Source organism: Rhineura floridana, chromosome 20, assembly GCF_030035675.1.
Source record: "Rhineura floridana isolate rRhiFlo1 chromosome 20, rRhiFlo1.hap2, whole genome shotgun sequence".
In the NCBI taxonomy this organism is placed as follows: Eukaryota; Metazoa; Chordata; class Lepidosauria; order Squamata; family Rhineuridae; genus Rhineura; species Rhineura floridana.
This window is the reverse complement of record NC_084499.1, coordinates 6,595,617-6,612,543: the sequence shown is the minus strand read 5'-3', so window position 1 is coordinate 6,612,543 and position 16,927 is coordinate 6,595,617. Positions and strand designations below refer to the sequence as shown.

The following is a 16,927-nucleotide window of genomic DNA, read 5'->3' as shown; positions in this document are numbered from 1 at the left end:
CACAGTGTAAAAGTGTAAATGAAGCAGTTAGTATTTTTTTGTGTGTGTTATGCTCCTGCAAGTCCTATGAATCAGCGACCTCCAATAGCATCTGTTCAGATCTTGTAAGTTCAGGCCTGTGGCTTCCTTTATGGAATCAATCCATCTCTTGTTTGGCCTTCCTCTTTGTCTACTCCCTTCTGTTTTTCCCAGCATTATTGTCCTTGCTACTGAACCATGTCTTCTCATTATGCATCCAAACTATGATAACCTCAGTTTCATCATTTTAGCTTTTAGTGATAGTTCTGGTTTAATTTGTTCTAACACCCAATCATTTTTCTCAGTCCATCATGGTATGCACAAAGCTCTCCTCCAAAACCACATTTCAAATGAGTTGATTTTTCTCTTATCTGCTTTTTTCACTGTCCAACTTTCACATCCATACATAGAGATCAGGAATAGCATGATCTGAATGATCCTGACTTTAGTGTTCAGTGATACATCTTTGCCTTTAAGGACCTTTTCTAGTTCTCTCACTGCTGCCATCCCCAGTCCTAGCCTTCTTCTGATCTCTTGACTATTGTCTCCATTTTGGTTAATGACTGTGCCGAGGTATTGATAATCCTTGACAAGTTCAATGTCCTCATTGTCAACTTTATGTATGTACTGCCTTCTAGTCGATTCCGACTTATGGCGACCTTTTGAATAGGGTTTTCATGGGGCTGAGAGTCAGTGACTGGCCCAAGGTCACCCAGTGAGCTTCATGGGTACGTGGGGATTTGAACCCTGATCTCCCAGGTCGTAGTCCAACACCTTAACCGCTACACCACACTGGTAACTTTAAAGTTACATAAATCTTCTGTTATTAGTTTAGTCTTTTTGACATTCAGCTGCAGTCCTGCTTTTGCGCTTTCCTCTTTAGCTTTCACCAGCATTCCCTTCGAATCATTACTGGTTTCTGCCAGTAGTATGGTATTGTCTGCACACCTTAGATTATTGATATTTCTCCCTCCAATTTTCATACCTCCTTCATCTTGCCCGCTGCCTCCGTTCTTTGTGTGCCACGATTCCAGACTTCCAATCCTCCATTGCCCATTCGGTTGGCCTGGCAAATTATGATTGCTTGAGGGGAGGAGTGAGAGGGCAGGGGGTCATCAGCTCTCCCTGCCATCCTCTACCCACCCACCCCTGTGACAAAACATGGAAAGGTTGAGTGGCCCCTCCAGACAAATACATTTATTATGCTCAAGCTTGTGTGGGCCAGAGAGCCCACTTTGTCAGATGTGTGAAAGGGTACAGAAAAGGTATAGGAAAATGGTGTTTTTAGAGGAAATTGAGGCCCAAAATTCAAGCAGTGCAGGACAGTGTAGAATGTGGAGCATAATTTATTAATTTCATATTTATATCCTCTCCTTCCTTGAAGTAGCTCAGGCTGGTATAAGTGGTTCTCTTCCTCCTCATTGTGTTCGCACAACAACCTTGTGAGGTAAGTTAGGCTGAGAGAGAACCCCTTTCAGGCATTCTGAATCCCTCATGTGACAAAGAGGGAGAGTGGGGACGGGGGCGCTTCTTCTGCTACTATCCCCTGTTGCCATTCCCCATTGGGTTCCATGACTTGGGGGGCCGGATAAGTTCTGCACTGGGTGTGGGGAGCCCTTTTCTCTTTGTGTAGGCTCCCCCATGCATTTTAGAACCCTGCTTTTTTGTGTGGGGAGTTTTCATGGCTAGGGCAGGCTCTCTGCTTCAGAAGTTAGAATGGTACAACAGTGGAACCAATGACCTAGGGAGGTGGTGGGCTCTCCAACCCTGGAAGCATTCATGAGGGCAGCTGGACTGCCACCTGTCGGGGATGCTTTAACTTGGATTCCTGCACTGAGCAAGAGGTTGGACTTGATGGCCTTAGAGGCCCCTTCCAACTCTACTATCCTCTGATTCTAAGTTATTCCTCAGACGCATGAAGAATGAAAGGGATGGGCCAAAGAGCTAGCGTATTTCTCCTTGCTCTCTGTCATTGTGTGAGGGATTTGGAACACCCAGATAAGGCAATAGCAGGGCTATCCCTCCAGATATTTGTTGGTCTCCAGCTCCCCATCAGCCCCAACCAGCATAGCCAAATGGTCAGGGATGATGGGAGTTGTAGTCCAGCAGTATCTGGAAGGCATCAGGCTGGCTGTTCCTGGGCTACAGTGCTTGGTCCAAGGTCACTCAGAGAACTCTGATCCTGGGTCTCCCTGACCCCTGTCTGTTCTTCTAACCACTGCACCTCACGGGTACAAATTAATACGGAATCTTCCGGAATGTGCCCCCTCAGAAGCTTCGACTGTCCCCTTCTTTTTCTTCTCCAGAGTTCTTCAGGTTCAAAGGCTTTGGCAGCTTGAGCAGCATTCCTTGGACGTTCACCATCCGCCGTGTCTCCGCCGCCCCCAATGGCTTCCTGGCACCCACCTTTGAAAGCACGCAGGACGACTTAAACGCTGTGCCCAAAAGCCCGTCCCCATATGCTCGGTCATGTGATATGTACAGCCACATGGGGACCATGCCTAGGGGCCATTCTGGACAGTCGAGGGGAAAGGCCAAAGACAAAGGGGCACCCAAAGGGGGGGCTCAGGAGGCAGAGTCACCAACCGCCCCGGGGCCCAGTTTGACAGCCGTGGCACCTGTCCCCCCAAAAGACACTTCTTTGGAAGGTGGGGGAGCAGAGCACAAGGAGAAGACAAAGTTGTTCTCATCCAAAGCCAAGCACAGCCAGGCCCGCTCCCAAGCTGTGAGGGCCGTCGTCGTGATCAGCACCTCCAAGTGTTTTCCGGAGCCCAGGCAGACTTCTGAGGGACCCCAAGAGAAAACAAAGAGGAATAAGCAGGACTCTCCCCAGGTCCCTGGGAAGCCCGCCTTTGAGGGTGCACAGGACGACTTGAATACTGGGCCACAAAGCCTGCCCCCGTATGCCCGGTCGTGTGATATGTACAGCCACACAGGGACTTTGCCGAGAACCGGCTCTGGGCGGTCAAGAAGACAGCCCAAAGAGGAACCCAGGAGGTCTAAGCAGGAGTTTGTGCAGGCCCCTGGAAAAGCCGCTGAGGAACATGCCGATACGCAAGCCCCCAAAGAACCCATTTTGTCCAAAGAGCAAGCTACTAGAGAGAGACCCCCTCAGGAACATTTAGATAAGAGGTAAGATAAAAGCCGTATCTGTTGCTGAACAACAGCGTTCAAAAGACAGTCTTTGTGTGAATGCTGGAGTAGTCAGGTTCTGGCTGCATCCACACTAGGGCATTCATGCACGTGTGGGACATGGTTTCTGTATGAGTGTGTTTGTGTGCCTTCATCCACCCACAAGTGCTTTCCATTTTATGCCTCCCAAACAAGGATAGAATTTTTTTAAAATGTACTGCCTTCAAGTCGATTCCGACTTATGGCGACCCTATGAACAGGGTTTTCATGAGGCTGAGAGGCAGTGACTGGCCCAAGGTCATGCAGTGAGCTTCATGGCTACGTGGGGATTTGAACCCTGGTCTCCCAGGCCGTAGTCCAGCACCTTAACCGCTACGCCACACTGGTCCATCAATTCAAATCAGTGCAAATTTCAAAGGACGGCTGTTTTGGTTCTCGTATTGTTTCGGAAAGTGCGACTTTGATAGATTTGGCTTTAAATGTGAACTGAATCGAATTTCTCCCCCCTCTCTACTCCCAAATCTATCCTGGTGTTTCCCATCCACACTAGTGGGCAGTGCTTAAAGGGGGTGGGCTGGAGAGCTAGCGCATTTCTCCTTACTCTCTGTCATTGTGGGAGGGATTTGGAACACCCGGACAGGGCAATAGCAGGGCTATCCCTTCAGATATTTGTTGGTCTCCAGCTCTTCTCCCATCAGCCCCAGTCAGCACAGCCAGATGGTCGGGATGATGGGATATTCGCACAATGTGGTGTTGTCCCCTCCCCTCAATTAGTACTTTCCCACCCACCATAAATTCTAGAAACTAGAGGTCCATAACGGGCATGCCTGCAAGTATTTGTTTGTTTCTGTACAAGCGCTTTTAAAAAAATAATAATAAGATTTGCAATGCAAGTTTTCCAATATACCAGATTTGCTCAAAACGGCAATTAAAAAAAATATTAAAAAATTGTGTGTTGCGTGAACCCAGGAGAGGATTTGGAGTCACTCACATGAGAGACTGTCCCTTCCTTTCCTCTCTTTTCTGTCTCTTGTACCTGCCAGGGCAAATATTATTTTTATTTTTAGTATAGCTGTTTTGTACAAGATCTCTTTTGCGGCATTTTCGCGCGACGCACCCCGTTATACTCAATGGGGTTCCGCTTTACGGTGATTTCCGCTTTATGGCGGGGGTCCGGAACGGAGTCTGCTGTGTAAGTGGGGCCTGCGTGTACGCCACAGTGGCAGATGAAGAGAAAGCTAATAGATGGGAGCGCATGTCAGCTCTTATTATTTGATCGGTGATTAGAACACGCTGGAACAAGACTACATGTGTTTTGGCATTGTTTTAAGAGGAAACTAACATTATGGAGTACAGATACCAGTCTGGAGCACAGAAGAGAAAAGTGAGAAAAATATGAAAAAGCAAAAAACAGGCAAGTTTATTCAGTTGGGGCTTTATAATTATTATTTATTAGATTTATATCCCGCCCTTTCTCCCAGTAAGAGCCCAGAGCGGCAAGCACTAAAAACACTTTAACACATCATAAAAACAGACTTTGAAATATATTAAAACAAAACCATCATTAAAAACATATTAAAGCAAAACATCTTTAAAAACATTTTTAAAAAGCTTTAAAAACATCTCTTTTTTAAAAAAAGAAGCTGTAAAAATATATTAAAAAGCAATTCCAACAGACACAGACTGGGATAAGGGCTCTGCTTAAAAGGCTTGTTGAAAGAGGAAGGTCTTCAGTAGGCACCGACAAGATAACGGAGGTGGTGCCTGTCGAATATTTAAGGGGAGGGAATTCCACAGGGTAAGTGCCACCACACTAACGGTCCATTTCCTATGTTGTGTGGAACGGACCTCCTGATAAGATGGTATCTGCAGGAGGTTCTCACCTGCAGACTGGGCGTATAAGGGATAAGACGGTCTTTCAGGTATCCAGGTCCCAAGCTGTATAGGGCTTTGTACACAAAAACTAGAACCTTGAACTTCCGGTAGCTAATACGTAACCAGTGCAATTATTTCAGTAGCAGGGTAACATGTTGGCAATACCCTGCCCCAGTGAGCAGTCTCACCGCCGCATTTGCACCAGCTGCAGCTTCCAGACCAGCCTCAAGGGCAGCCCCACATAGAGCGCATTACAGTAATCCAGCCTAGAGGTTACCAGTGCATGGACAACAGTGGTCAGGGTATCCCAGTCCAGGAACGGCCCCAGCTAGACAGCTGGTAAGACTACCAGCCGATGCTGGTAAAAGGCACTCCTAGCCACTGAGGTCACCTGGGGCAAAGATGGATGCAGGAGCACCCCCAGACTACGGACCTGCTCTTTCAGAGGGAGTACGACCCCATCCAAAGCAGGCAACTGACCAATTACCTGAACTCGAGAACCACCAACTCACAGCATCTCCATCTTGTTAGGATTCAGAGTCAGTTTATTGGCCCTCAGCCAGCCCACCACCAAGTTCACGCAGCACTCCAGAGCTTGCATGGCCTCTCCTGAATTCAGATGTTACAGAGAAATAGAGCTGGGCATCATCTGCGTACTGCTGACACCTCGCCCCAAATCTGCTGATGACCGCTCCCAAGGGCTTCATATAGATGTTAAACAGCATGGGAAACAAGATGGTACTCTGTGGCACCCCATAGCACAATTGCCAGGGGGCCGAAAGACAATCACCCAATGCTATTCTCTGGAAACGACCCTGGAGATAGGATCAGAACCACTGTAAAACAGTGCCTTCGATACCCATCTCATGAAGTTGGCCCAGAAGGATAACATGGTCAATGGTATCAAAAGCCACTGAGAGATCAAGTAAGAATAACAGGGTTGCACTCCCCCTGTCCTTCTCGCAATAAAGGTCATCCATCAGGGCGACCAAGGCCGATTCAGTCCCATATCCAGGCCTGAACCCAGACTGGGATGGGTCAAGATAATCTGTTTCATCCAAGAGTACTTGCAATTGCTGCTCCACAACCATCACAATCACCTTCCCTAAGAAGGGGATATTTGCGATGGGGCGGTAGTTGCCACAAACCAATGGGTCCAAGGTGGACTTTTTAGGGGCAGTCGGATCACCGCCTCTTTCAGGATGGTTGGAACCACTCCCTCCTGCAACAATGTGTTGACCACACCCTGGATCCACTCAGTCAAACCCCCTCGGCAAGCTTTAATAAACCAAGAAGGGCAAGGGACAAGAGAACACATTGTTGGCCGCATCGTCACAAGCACCTTGTCCAAGTCATCAGGCCACATCAACTGAAACCATTCCAAAGAAGTTGCAGCAGATGTTGCACTGGACACTTTAGTTGTTGTCCAGCCTGTTTCATTGCCCTTAGTTCACTGGTGTACCAAGGTGGAAACCGGGCTTCATAATGCCAGAGAAGGCGCTCGGGGGCAACTGTGTCAAAAGCCCGATGCGCCTTGCTCTTCCACAGCATGACAAGGGTTTCATCAGGGTCACCTTCTCTATCTACTGGGAACTCCCCCAGGGCATTCAGGAATCCATTAGTCTCCAGGAGCGGTCCATCTTAATCTATCCATCACTCCTGCAGGGGAGGATTGGAACCATATGTCCAAACTTCACCAGGAAGTGGTCTGACCATGACAGTGGGGTGATATCCACCCCCCCATCTCCAGGCCACCCCTTCCTCCAAGTCAAGGGTGTGCCCTGCCCTATGCGGCAGACCAGTGACAACTTGAGACAGCTCCATGGTCATCCTGGATGCCATTAAGTCCCAAGCCAGAACCCTAGAAGCAGTCTCAGCATGGACATTGAAATCACCCAGGACTATCATTCTGGGCTTCTCCAATACTACAGCTGAGATGGCCTCCACCAGCTCAGTCAGAGAAGCTGCCGGGCAGCAGGATGGACGATACACCAGCAGCAACCCTAGTTTCCTGTCTCCCTAGTCTCCTGTCTCCTTGGCCCAACACCAGATGCAAGCCCTCACAGCCAGCTCCAAGACAGAGTCATTTCTTGGTGACAGAGATGGAAGTTCTGTAGACCCCAGCAACACCTCCCCCCCCTGAAGCCTGTGCTGGTGTTGCACCGAGTATCCAGGTGGACAAATCTGGGTCAGATCAACTCCTCCCAGCTCACCCACCCAGGTCTTGGTAATGCACACCAAATCGGCACCTTCATCCATGATCAAATCATGGATGAGAGTGGTCTTATTGTGTGCTGATCTGGCATTAGCAACAGCACACAGGCGAGTGGGCATAGCAGATGAGCAACAAGGAACCCGTCCATGAGAGGAGTGGGAGCGAGGAACAAGGAGTAGACAGCCTTGACTCATGTTCTGTGGTAGTTCACCACCTCCCCATGGCCATAACTGCCTCTACCCATGATCACTGAAATTGGGGTGGCATTACCCATGTTCCTCCTTACTACGGGTCCTCTAAAACACCTGATATGGACACAACAAGAGCCCACCAACAAAACCTACCTGAGCCAATTATCCCAGTAGGCTTCTGTGAGAATTGGGAACAGTCAGACCCACTCAATATCTTTTACACAGGGCACATCTACTCCCTCCCCGTCTCACACCCAGGGAGGGCCAACCGTCAGCTAGTTACAGACTCTCACTCTGAAGGCATCTGGCAACTTTCTCCTATTGTTCAGTTCACTGCACAGGCTGTCACCCTGCGCAGGAACTACACAAGCACCATACACCCTCCCCTCTACCAATGTCCTCCAAAATAATTTTAAAGAATAGAGGGTGGCACAAAAGGGCAGCCAGGCTTTTATGCCCCCTGACCCAGGAAGGAGCTGATGCAAGAGGCTGCAAGATTGACTACAGCCTGTCTCTGGAGTCAGGGTCAGGCAGGGCTCCCCAGTCCTTGCAGCACTTAGCAGGGACTTCAGTTGTCTCAAGAGACAGCAACCCAGAGGAGTGAGCAAGCAGGCACCCAGATGCTCAGATACTCACTTCCAGGGCAGGTCTTCTCCAGTCTTTGTTTCAAAATCATCATGTAGTGATGAGGGAGATAGTCATTGGATGCTCAAGCATTATTAGAAGGGGAAAAAGCCAATGAGGATTCTGCTGAAGTAGAAGGACAAAGATGCACTAGCCCTACTCAGGTTAAGGATAGATTGGTCTCATATCTCATCATCGATTTTTTTAATTTAACAAGATTTGTATACTGCTTGATGGCAGAAAACCTCTCGGCAGTTTACAAAAAGCATTAGTAAAACAGTTAAAACAAGTAATTAAAATGTTGTTAAAACAATTAAAAGAGCAACAGTAAAAAGGTTAAAACGCAACACATTTTTGCCAAAAAAGATTCAGATGTTGGAGCCCCACTCTAGACCACTCTTTCTTGGATCCCAAGATGCAGTTGGACTAAAACTCCCATCATCCCCAGCCAGCTTAGCCAATAGTCTCGGATGGTGGGAGCTGAGGTCCAGCAACATCTGGGGACCCAGGTTTGAAGTGCGCTACTGCCATCAGTTGCCTAACTGGTGCTGACACTTCTAAAATGTTGCTAGGTGCTTGAAGGACATTGGGGCACAGATCCATGACTTCATTTGACATGCAGTTTTCATGTGCTAATTTATTGGGATAGATATCTCTGGGAGTGGGCGTGTGGGATTTCACCAGCACTGTGCTTAGCCACCTTACAAGCAAAGTGATATATGGGAGGAAGCAGCAGAAGAGCCGGGGCCCCTGGGCCACCCCCCAAGATGGTTTTTAATTTCCCTCCTGCCCTGCAGCTGAAATCATCAGAATGTCCCTCTTCCCTGTCGTCCTCTCAGATTGAGTGTGAACACACACACACACACACAAACTTTGAGGTTTGTTTTCTCAGGCAGTTCATATTATGGAAAAGCCTCTGTACAAGCTGGAGATGGCCAGAAGCATGTTAATGAAGAGGAATTTCTCTCAGCTCCCAGGCCTCAGCTTGGCTTTGCATTCCAGGAGAGGGAGGGAGGGAGGGAAGGAGGGACATGGGCTTTGGGGAGGAGAGACAGAGACCAAGAGGGAGGGACCCGGGTGTCCAGTTCAGACTCCCACAAGTTCAGTGCCGGCAGAAAGAGAGAGACGGGAGCAGCTGAGAAATCTGGACGGTCAAGGCAGTGTCTTCCAGAGGGAAGGAGAAGAGCATCTGTTCTTTTCAAGGTGCAACCACCCAGGCGAGATGATGACAGAAGTGGGCAGGAGATACCACACCCTGGGCCACGCCAGGTAAGCAGGGCCGGCGATCCTTTCGCCAGCCATCCTGAGAAGGAAAAGGGAGTTGGTCAGATTCGGAATGTGGGAAGCTGCCTTCGGTCGACCCATTTTGCTTGGTGTTTTGAGCCCTGACTGGCAGCATCTCTCCAGAGTTTCAGACGGAGGAGGGCCTTTCCCTGCCCTGCCTGGAGATGCTGGAGATTTGGGGGCCTGCTGCGTGCAAAGCGCGCTACAGCTTCCCCCCTGGTGGCATCGGAAGCAGCCTTATGCAGAGTCGGATCGTTGCTCCATCTAGCTCAGTATTGTCCACAACTCGGCAGTGACTGGCAACAGCTCTCTAAGGCTTCTGACAGAGGTCTTGGCCAGCCCTTACCAGGAGGCACTGGGGACTGACCCTGGTGCCTTCCGCAAAGCATGTCTTCTGTCAGTGAGCTGTGGCCTTTCCCCAGCTTTCTAGTCTGTCTCCCTCTCCCTCCCCAGTCACCTTTTCAGTAGCAGCAGGAAGGACAAAAAAAGATCACTGGTACCTTGAAGCCTGGTTTACGGTGGTTTAATCTTTCACAGGCAAAAGTCTACTTTGTCAGATGCATTTCTAGAATAGTGGTGCCCGTGTGACTAACTTTGCTTTCAGGGCAGAAAGAGGGATGGGGAGGGAGATTTGGTGTAGATACACTGCCTAATCTGATCAAAGTGCTTTGGTGAAAAAAAGATTAGAGTGTGTCTACTGTCTTCCCACTCTTGGTTTGGCAACTGAGTGCAAAACTTTTAGAGTGGGACCCCGCACTCCACAAGGACGGCACCACGTTACGTGAGAGGGATTTGCGTGTTCCTCTTCCACCACTCCTTAAGCTTCCCCTCTGGTAGGACACGCAGAGGATCAGCTTTGGCTCTGGATGGATAATGTTTTTTCTTGCAACACTTGCATGGGATGGTTGTCTAACAGCTGGATAAAATGAAAACCTAGATTCAAAAAGTCATGTGTAGACAGGCTGTTGGTCCTTTCGAGTGGGTTTGGATCGCAAGATGAGTCACACATAAATGTGATTGTTGAATGTAGGATTAAGTGATTTATGCATGGAGAGAGCCATTGCAGATCAATCAAGTAGGCAGAACTTTTACATGCAACCCAACAGATCAAAATGAAATTAGCCACACCTAAGTCCCACAAAAAACAGTGGGACCTGAGCTAGTCGCAACTAACTCTACCCATCAATTTCAATAGGACTCTTGTTATGCAGCTAACAATTAGCTGCATGGCGGCCACATTTTCTCAACGGAGAGACAGTTCATAACATTGAAGTCATCAAAACCTTGAGAGATTGAGTGGGGTACATTTGTGAGTCAACTAGTCATTTGCACACCAATTTTAGCTGCAAGGTGGGGTGATGTTAGTAAGTAGTGTGTATAGTTAAGCAATGTTCCCACGACTGGAAATTCCATGTAGAAATTTGCATGAAGTTTCATACAACTGGGTTTTCCTCCCTAAGACCTACAGTTTATGGGGTGAGGGAGCCATTAGGCCCATAAGAGACAGGAGTAGCTCTTGAAATGTTGCCGCCCATTGGAGACCTCCAAACCCACTCTGCCAAGTAGGGATGGAAGGATCTGTCAATTTCAGTTCTCTGGGTTTCTCATTCTTCCAGTCTTGCGTTCAGTTCTCCACATTTCTGCAAATTTTAGCTATTTTTTTCCTAAATCCTCATGGAAATTCTTCAGCATTTTAATGCAAAATCTCCCCTAAATGGACACATTTTTGATTGCAGTTTTGACTGTTGTATACATTTTTGTAAGAATTTCTACAAATATAATGCATTTTGTATGTTTTTTCACTAATACATTCATTTTTTACACATTTTCCCTTAATGGTTGGAGAACTGCATTGCAAAATTTGGATAAGTGTGAATTTTGAAAGATGGCTGTGTTTTGGCTTTCATATTATTTCAGAAAATGTGAATTTGATAGATTAAGTTTTAAATGGGAACTGAACTGAATTTCTCCCCCATCCTTATTGCCAAGGATCAGTAACGGAAATGGAGGGTGTTGCCAATGTTCTGGGAACCTTGTCTACATTATTAATCTTCTAATTTAGATTCCCCACTAAGCTTCTGAGGAAGTGCAGAGTTCCTAGGAAGAGAGCCAGAAAAGCATTGAGCTAAACCAAGCTCCTGCCTTGAAGGAAGGTATTCTATTCCTTCAATGCCTCTAAGGAAGAAGGCCCTTCCAGCTCCTCCTTAGCTACCTTATCTTCACACCATTATCATCTAATATTGGTACAGAATTGCAGGGCCATCAATATGATAACAATTAAAATGCACATGGGATTGGATCTAGAGTTAATCATGCTTAACGTAAACCAACTGAAACCAGTGGGACTTAACTTAAGTCCTGTTGATTTTAATGTCTCTAAATATGACTAACTTTGGGGCCAACCCATGTTATGTGTTTTTCCTCAGTATTCCAAGCACTTAATCTGGTTTAAGTAATAATATTTTCAACAGCCGTGCAAAGTAGGCCAGTGTTGTTACTTATTTACATATTGGATATGAAGAGCTGAGGTAGTGGCTTAATTAAGGACTGGACTACATGTTTTATGGCAAATGCAACATTTGGGAATCCCTTGAAGGTAAACATATGCCTTGAACTTCAAGTGGAGGGGGAGTTGCAGCAGAAATATGTCAGAAGGGGGAAAATTAAGCACTCACTCCCCCCGCTTGTCTCTCCTCAGCTTCAAATCAGCCGTTCATCAAAAGAAGGGGATTGTAGGAGTCATCGTTTTTTGCCATACACACTTGTCTATAATGTATAGCTCTGCTCCTAGCTTTAGCTGTGAAGCAGCAGAAGAGGGTGTTTCTGGTTGGGAGAAAGGTCAAAGAGAGTTTTAAAAAACAAAGCTGCCGTTTTAACCGTCCTTCCAGACATCCTTTTTATTGTGCACTCGTGATGATTTGTGCTCATGATAGTATCAGGGCGGTTATACATGATCCTGCATTCAATACTGTTTGTATCTGCGAAGATTTTAGGTTGACATACTGCTTCATTTCCATTCAGTGCATGTCCTGTAACTTCTTGCTTGAAGTCCTGTAACATTTTATACCACAGGGGTTTTTTTTTGTGGTATAAAACAACCTGCTTTAGTTGTGCTGTAGTGCAACAGAACCCCTCCAGGCAGCAATAATGTGGCAACATTAGGGAAGCATCACAGAAATAAAGCGCAATGAAATGTGGACGATCCAGTATAAATCCACCACTAATGCACTATTACTGAATCAGTCATATGTTGCAAAACCACCCGTCTGAAGGGACCCTAAGAGTGCTTCCAAACAGGGGCCTAATTTGCAAATGCTTCACTGTGACGTCGCAAATGGGTTGTTGGCAACAGATATTTTTAATTACCAGATTTTCCATGGAAAGGATAGATCCAGATTCAAAGGGGGAACATAATATACAGGCTGGCATTTTGATGCCCATAATGTTGTGCAGATACTTCAAAGAAACTATATGCATGAGGAGCACTGATCTCACGATAAACGCCTGTTTGGAAGCTCCCCTAAGACCCGTGACTATAGTGCTTAACAGAGAGGAGGGGAGAGTGCACAAGAAACACAGGGGTATTAAGTGCAACTCTGTCCATCTCTATGCAGAAGGAAGTCCCATTAAGACAATGGGACATAACTCCCAGCAGGATAGGAGACTGCATGCAAAGAGCCTGCCTATGACCTGCCGTGATTCTGCCAGCAGCTGGTCTGTTTTAATCACTGGTGCAGATAGATAATTTGGCAGCTGGAAGCACGTTTTTACAAAGTGTATAGCTGCACTTGCTTCCGAAACGTGGCAAACTAGCCCAGCTATATTCGGGGCCCTCCTGCTCATTCTGCTGGGCCCCGGACTAAGGTTGCCAGGTTCAGGGCCTGATCCTGTATCTTTAGGAGAAGAGAAAGTCAGCCAAGTGCAGGTGTTCTTGCAACCCTGTAATGGGAAAAATCACAAGGTGGAATTATCCCTTCCCCCTGCTGGGCCTGGCAACCAAGAAGTCTTCTGTATCTTTAAAAGTTGTGCAGGGGGAAAAGGAGAATTCCACCTTGTGGTTTTTCCCATTACAGGGTTGCAAGAACACCTGCACTTGGCTGACTTTCTGTTCTCTTGACGATACAGGATCAGTCTCAGGCCCTGAACCTGGCAACCCTACCCCGGACTTCTGCCCCAAAAGCCCTGCCAGCAATGCTGATTTGCAATAGCACAGTGTTTGGGAGGCTTCTGAGCCCCTGGAGCACAGATTTACCATGCCTGACTCTTGTACCTTCACAGGGGGTGTGTGTGGGGGTGTCACACACCCGCTACTTTTTTGGGATCAGGGTCTCAGCCAGGTTCCTATGTGTGAGCTAATCAGCATGAAAATGAAGCATAATAGCCATTGAGAAGAGTCCCTGTTCTTTTGTGATGATTGGAGCCAATCAAAGGAGGCGGGTCAGCCACTGAGAGGACTCTTCCTAGTAGCTAACACACAACTTCCCCTTTCATGCTGATCGGCTCCTAGAGACTTCTGGTGTAGTGGAGTGTGGACTCGGAGACAACAAAGAGAGCAAAGGACATGAGGGAAAGCGGAAAAGGGCGAGCGGCTGTGAGGGGGTGTGGTGTGACTGTCATGAAGGGACCCTGCATTTTTGAATTTGCCATTATGCTACTGCGCCTTCATTTGGAAATCTTTTAAGTGATGGAAGGAAAGAAAATGTGAATGTCTTTTTGGGGTCAGGCTCAGGCTGGCCACTGGAGAGATGGGGTGCAGATCCCTGCCCAGCTGTGAAGCTCATTGGGTGCCCTTGGTGCCCCTCTCAGATACCTTACCTCACAGGGTTGTTGAGAGAATAGAAGGGAGTGGGAAGAAGCACACAGCCCTCCTCTGAGCCCCCTCTTGAAGGAAGATTGGGGCCTTTCTTTTCTTTAAAGGCAATAGTTTTCTTAACACAGCCCTGAAATTCTAGCTTTTATGGGGCATGGTGGGAAAGCTTAAGTGTGGTCATATCCACACTGTACATTTAGGCACCGTGGTGTAGTGGTTAAGGTGTTGGGCTATGACCTGGGAGACCAGGGTTCGAATCCTCACACAGCCAGGAAGCTCGCTGGGTGACCTTGGGCCAGTCACTGCCTCTCAGCCTCAGAGGGAGGCAATGGTAAACCCCCTCTGAATCAGAGCTTGGAAAAGTTACTTTTTTGAACTACAACTCCCATCATCCCTAGCTAGCATGGCCACTGGATTGGGCTGATGGGAGTTGTAGTTCAAAAAAGTAACTTTTCCAAGCTCTGCTCTGAATACCGCTTACCATGAAAACCCTATTTGTAGGGTCGCCATAAGTCGGAATCGACGTGAAGGCAATCCATTTCATTTTCATACGACTTTATCTGTCTGGGCATTTCCCAAAGCATCCTGGGAAGAACTGTGGTTTGTTAAGGGTGCTGAGAGTTGGTGGGAGACCCCTCACAGAGCTACAGGTCCCAGGATCCTTTAGGGGAAGCTATGACTGTTAAAATGGTATAAGAGTGCTTTTAAGGTATGGTGCAGATGTGACTGTTACATCTCTGGAACTCCCTTCTGTGGGAGATCTGGCAATCCTCTTCCCTGGCCATGTTCAGGCGGAGGTCGATGGCCTTTTTATTTGGAAGGGCATAGGTACAAGACAGTGTGATTTGTGTAACGGCTGGGAAGGGCAGATGATAAATGTCAGTTAATTAGGAACATAGGAAGCTGCCTTATGCTGTGTCAGACCATTGGTCTAACTAGCTCAGTATTGCCTGCACTGACTGGCAGGGTTTATTAGGAGAAATTTGCATTAAAAAGCTGAAGAATTTTAATGATTTTTTTTTTTTAAAACAAAAAATCTCAGATTGCTGCAGAAATGTGTTGTACTGAATTTAAGACTGGAAAAATGAGAAACTGAGAAGTCCGAAGTGGGCAGATCTCTCCATCCCTAACCTACCCACCCCAATCCATCTCCACCCATCTAAGCTTTATTTGTGCATTTCCTTGGGCAGTTGGTGCTGCGGACTCCCTTAAGAGCAGATTTCTCTTGCGCTCTCAGAGGAGTAAACGAATAAAAGAATGGATTGATATTTGGAGCAGGGGGTGGGATGGGCCCAACTTTCCCATCTCAAGACCGTTTGGGGTTTCCCGGCCACCAACGGCTACATAGCTGAAGAGGCAGGCTGTGTGCTGTGAATGCTGCAAACTTTTCAAAGAAAGGCAGAAGCATGGCGTGAGTCAGAGGGAAAAAGAGACTGTTGTGATGGGCAAGAGATGGGAGGGGGGAGAGGGGGCAGGAGGGAGAGAGAAACGTGACCATTTAACCACTGTTTGGTAAATTCTGTTACCTTATGTAATCAAAAGACAAAAAAGTTTGGCCCTTTCACAAGTGATGCTGAACTCTGCCTTTTTTTGGTCTGAATTGGGCTGCTTCTGAATGGTGTTGAAAGAGAGTGGAAGAGAGAGATAAAATAAACAAACAAGAAATCCTAACACGGCCGAGGAAATGAGACACCGACACAGGAACGGCCTTTAGAGGCGCATTTGTTACACATCTTACAGTTCTTCCACGGTGCTCAGAATGCCGAATATGGTTTTCATCCTGCACCCACATTGGACCCTCACAACAACTGTGTGAGGTAGGCTAGACTGAGTGTTAAGTGACTGGCCAAGGGGTACCCAGTGAGCTTCATGGCCAAACGGGGTTTGAATCTGGGTCTCCTCCGTCTTAGTCCAACACTCTAGCACAGGAGTGGGCCTTCTCAGTTTGGGGGCCACACGCCAGGGGCAGATGGAGCCAGATGCAAAAGTGGGTGGATCATGGGCATAACTTTGACTTTTGTGCTGTAGGCTACTTTCCAGTCAAGCAAAAGCTAAGTGCGCATGTGCTCTCTCTCTCTCTCTCTCTCTCTCTCTCTCTCTCTCTCTCTCTCTCTCTCTTCTCAATCCAGGTAAGTAAGAGGCATTATAACAGTTCAAAGACATGTTCCAGCTAGGCAAAAACATTTGAGGCCACAGATCAGGGTCAGGCCAGTCGGGCACTGGCTGAGGGCCATGAGGCTGATTGACGGCATCTGCGGCTGGGGCTGGGAGGGGGGAGCTCCTGCTCCACAATCCCTGGAACATCGGCTCATGGACAACTGGACAGTGACACGGATTGCGGAGTGGGAGCTCCATTCTCCGAGCCAACATCATCTCTGCATGCACGTGCAGCTGGCACGTGTTTAAATAAGCCCAGTTGTGCCACCTCGTGTTGCTGCATCAGTGCGCTGTGTGTACATGCCTTCCATCACTGAAGATGATGGCGGGGGGGGTGTTGACGCACACACACGGGGGCAGGTGTCTGTGGCGGGCTGGTGCTGTCCTTATTGGAGTCACTGAGGGGAATAGTCGGTGGAAAGGATGTGTGGCCTGTGGAAAGGCCTGAGGATCAGATAGAGAGGCTCCAGGGCCACATTAGAGCTGTCTAATCACTTTGCAAAACTGTCTGTCTCAGACTCCTTCCAGATAATAGGCAGAAATCACATACCTTGATATTTCTGTGCCCATCTTACAACCATGGGGTCTTTTATTATTTCTGTACTGGCATGTGTATCCTGC

The 16,927-nt window shown here is 47.6% G+C and overlaps 1 protein-coding gene across 3 annotated transcripts in view; it reads left to right on the top strand.

Moving 5' to 3' along the window:
• Nucleotides 1-16,927, top strand: part of SH2D3C (SH2 domain containing 3C) — a 125,197-nt gene that overhangs the window by 19,634 nt on the left and 88,636 nt on the right. For 2 of the 3 annotated variants that reach the window (XM_061604380.1, XM_061604381.1), the window contains one exon: nucleotides 2,325-3,150. In XM_061604380.1, the coding sequence (XP_061460364.1) occupies nucleotides 2,495-3,150 (656 nt within the window). In that variant the 5' untranslated portion in view covers nucleotides 2,325-2,494. Of the gene's footprint in view, nucleotides 1-2,324; nucleotides 3,151-9,136; nucleotides 9,325-16,927 lie in introns of those variants that run through there. The other variant, XM_061604382.1, reaches the window with a different exon arrangement.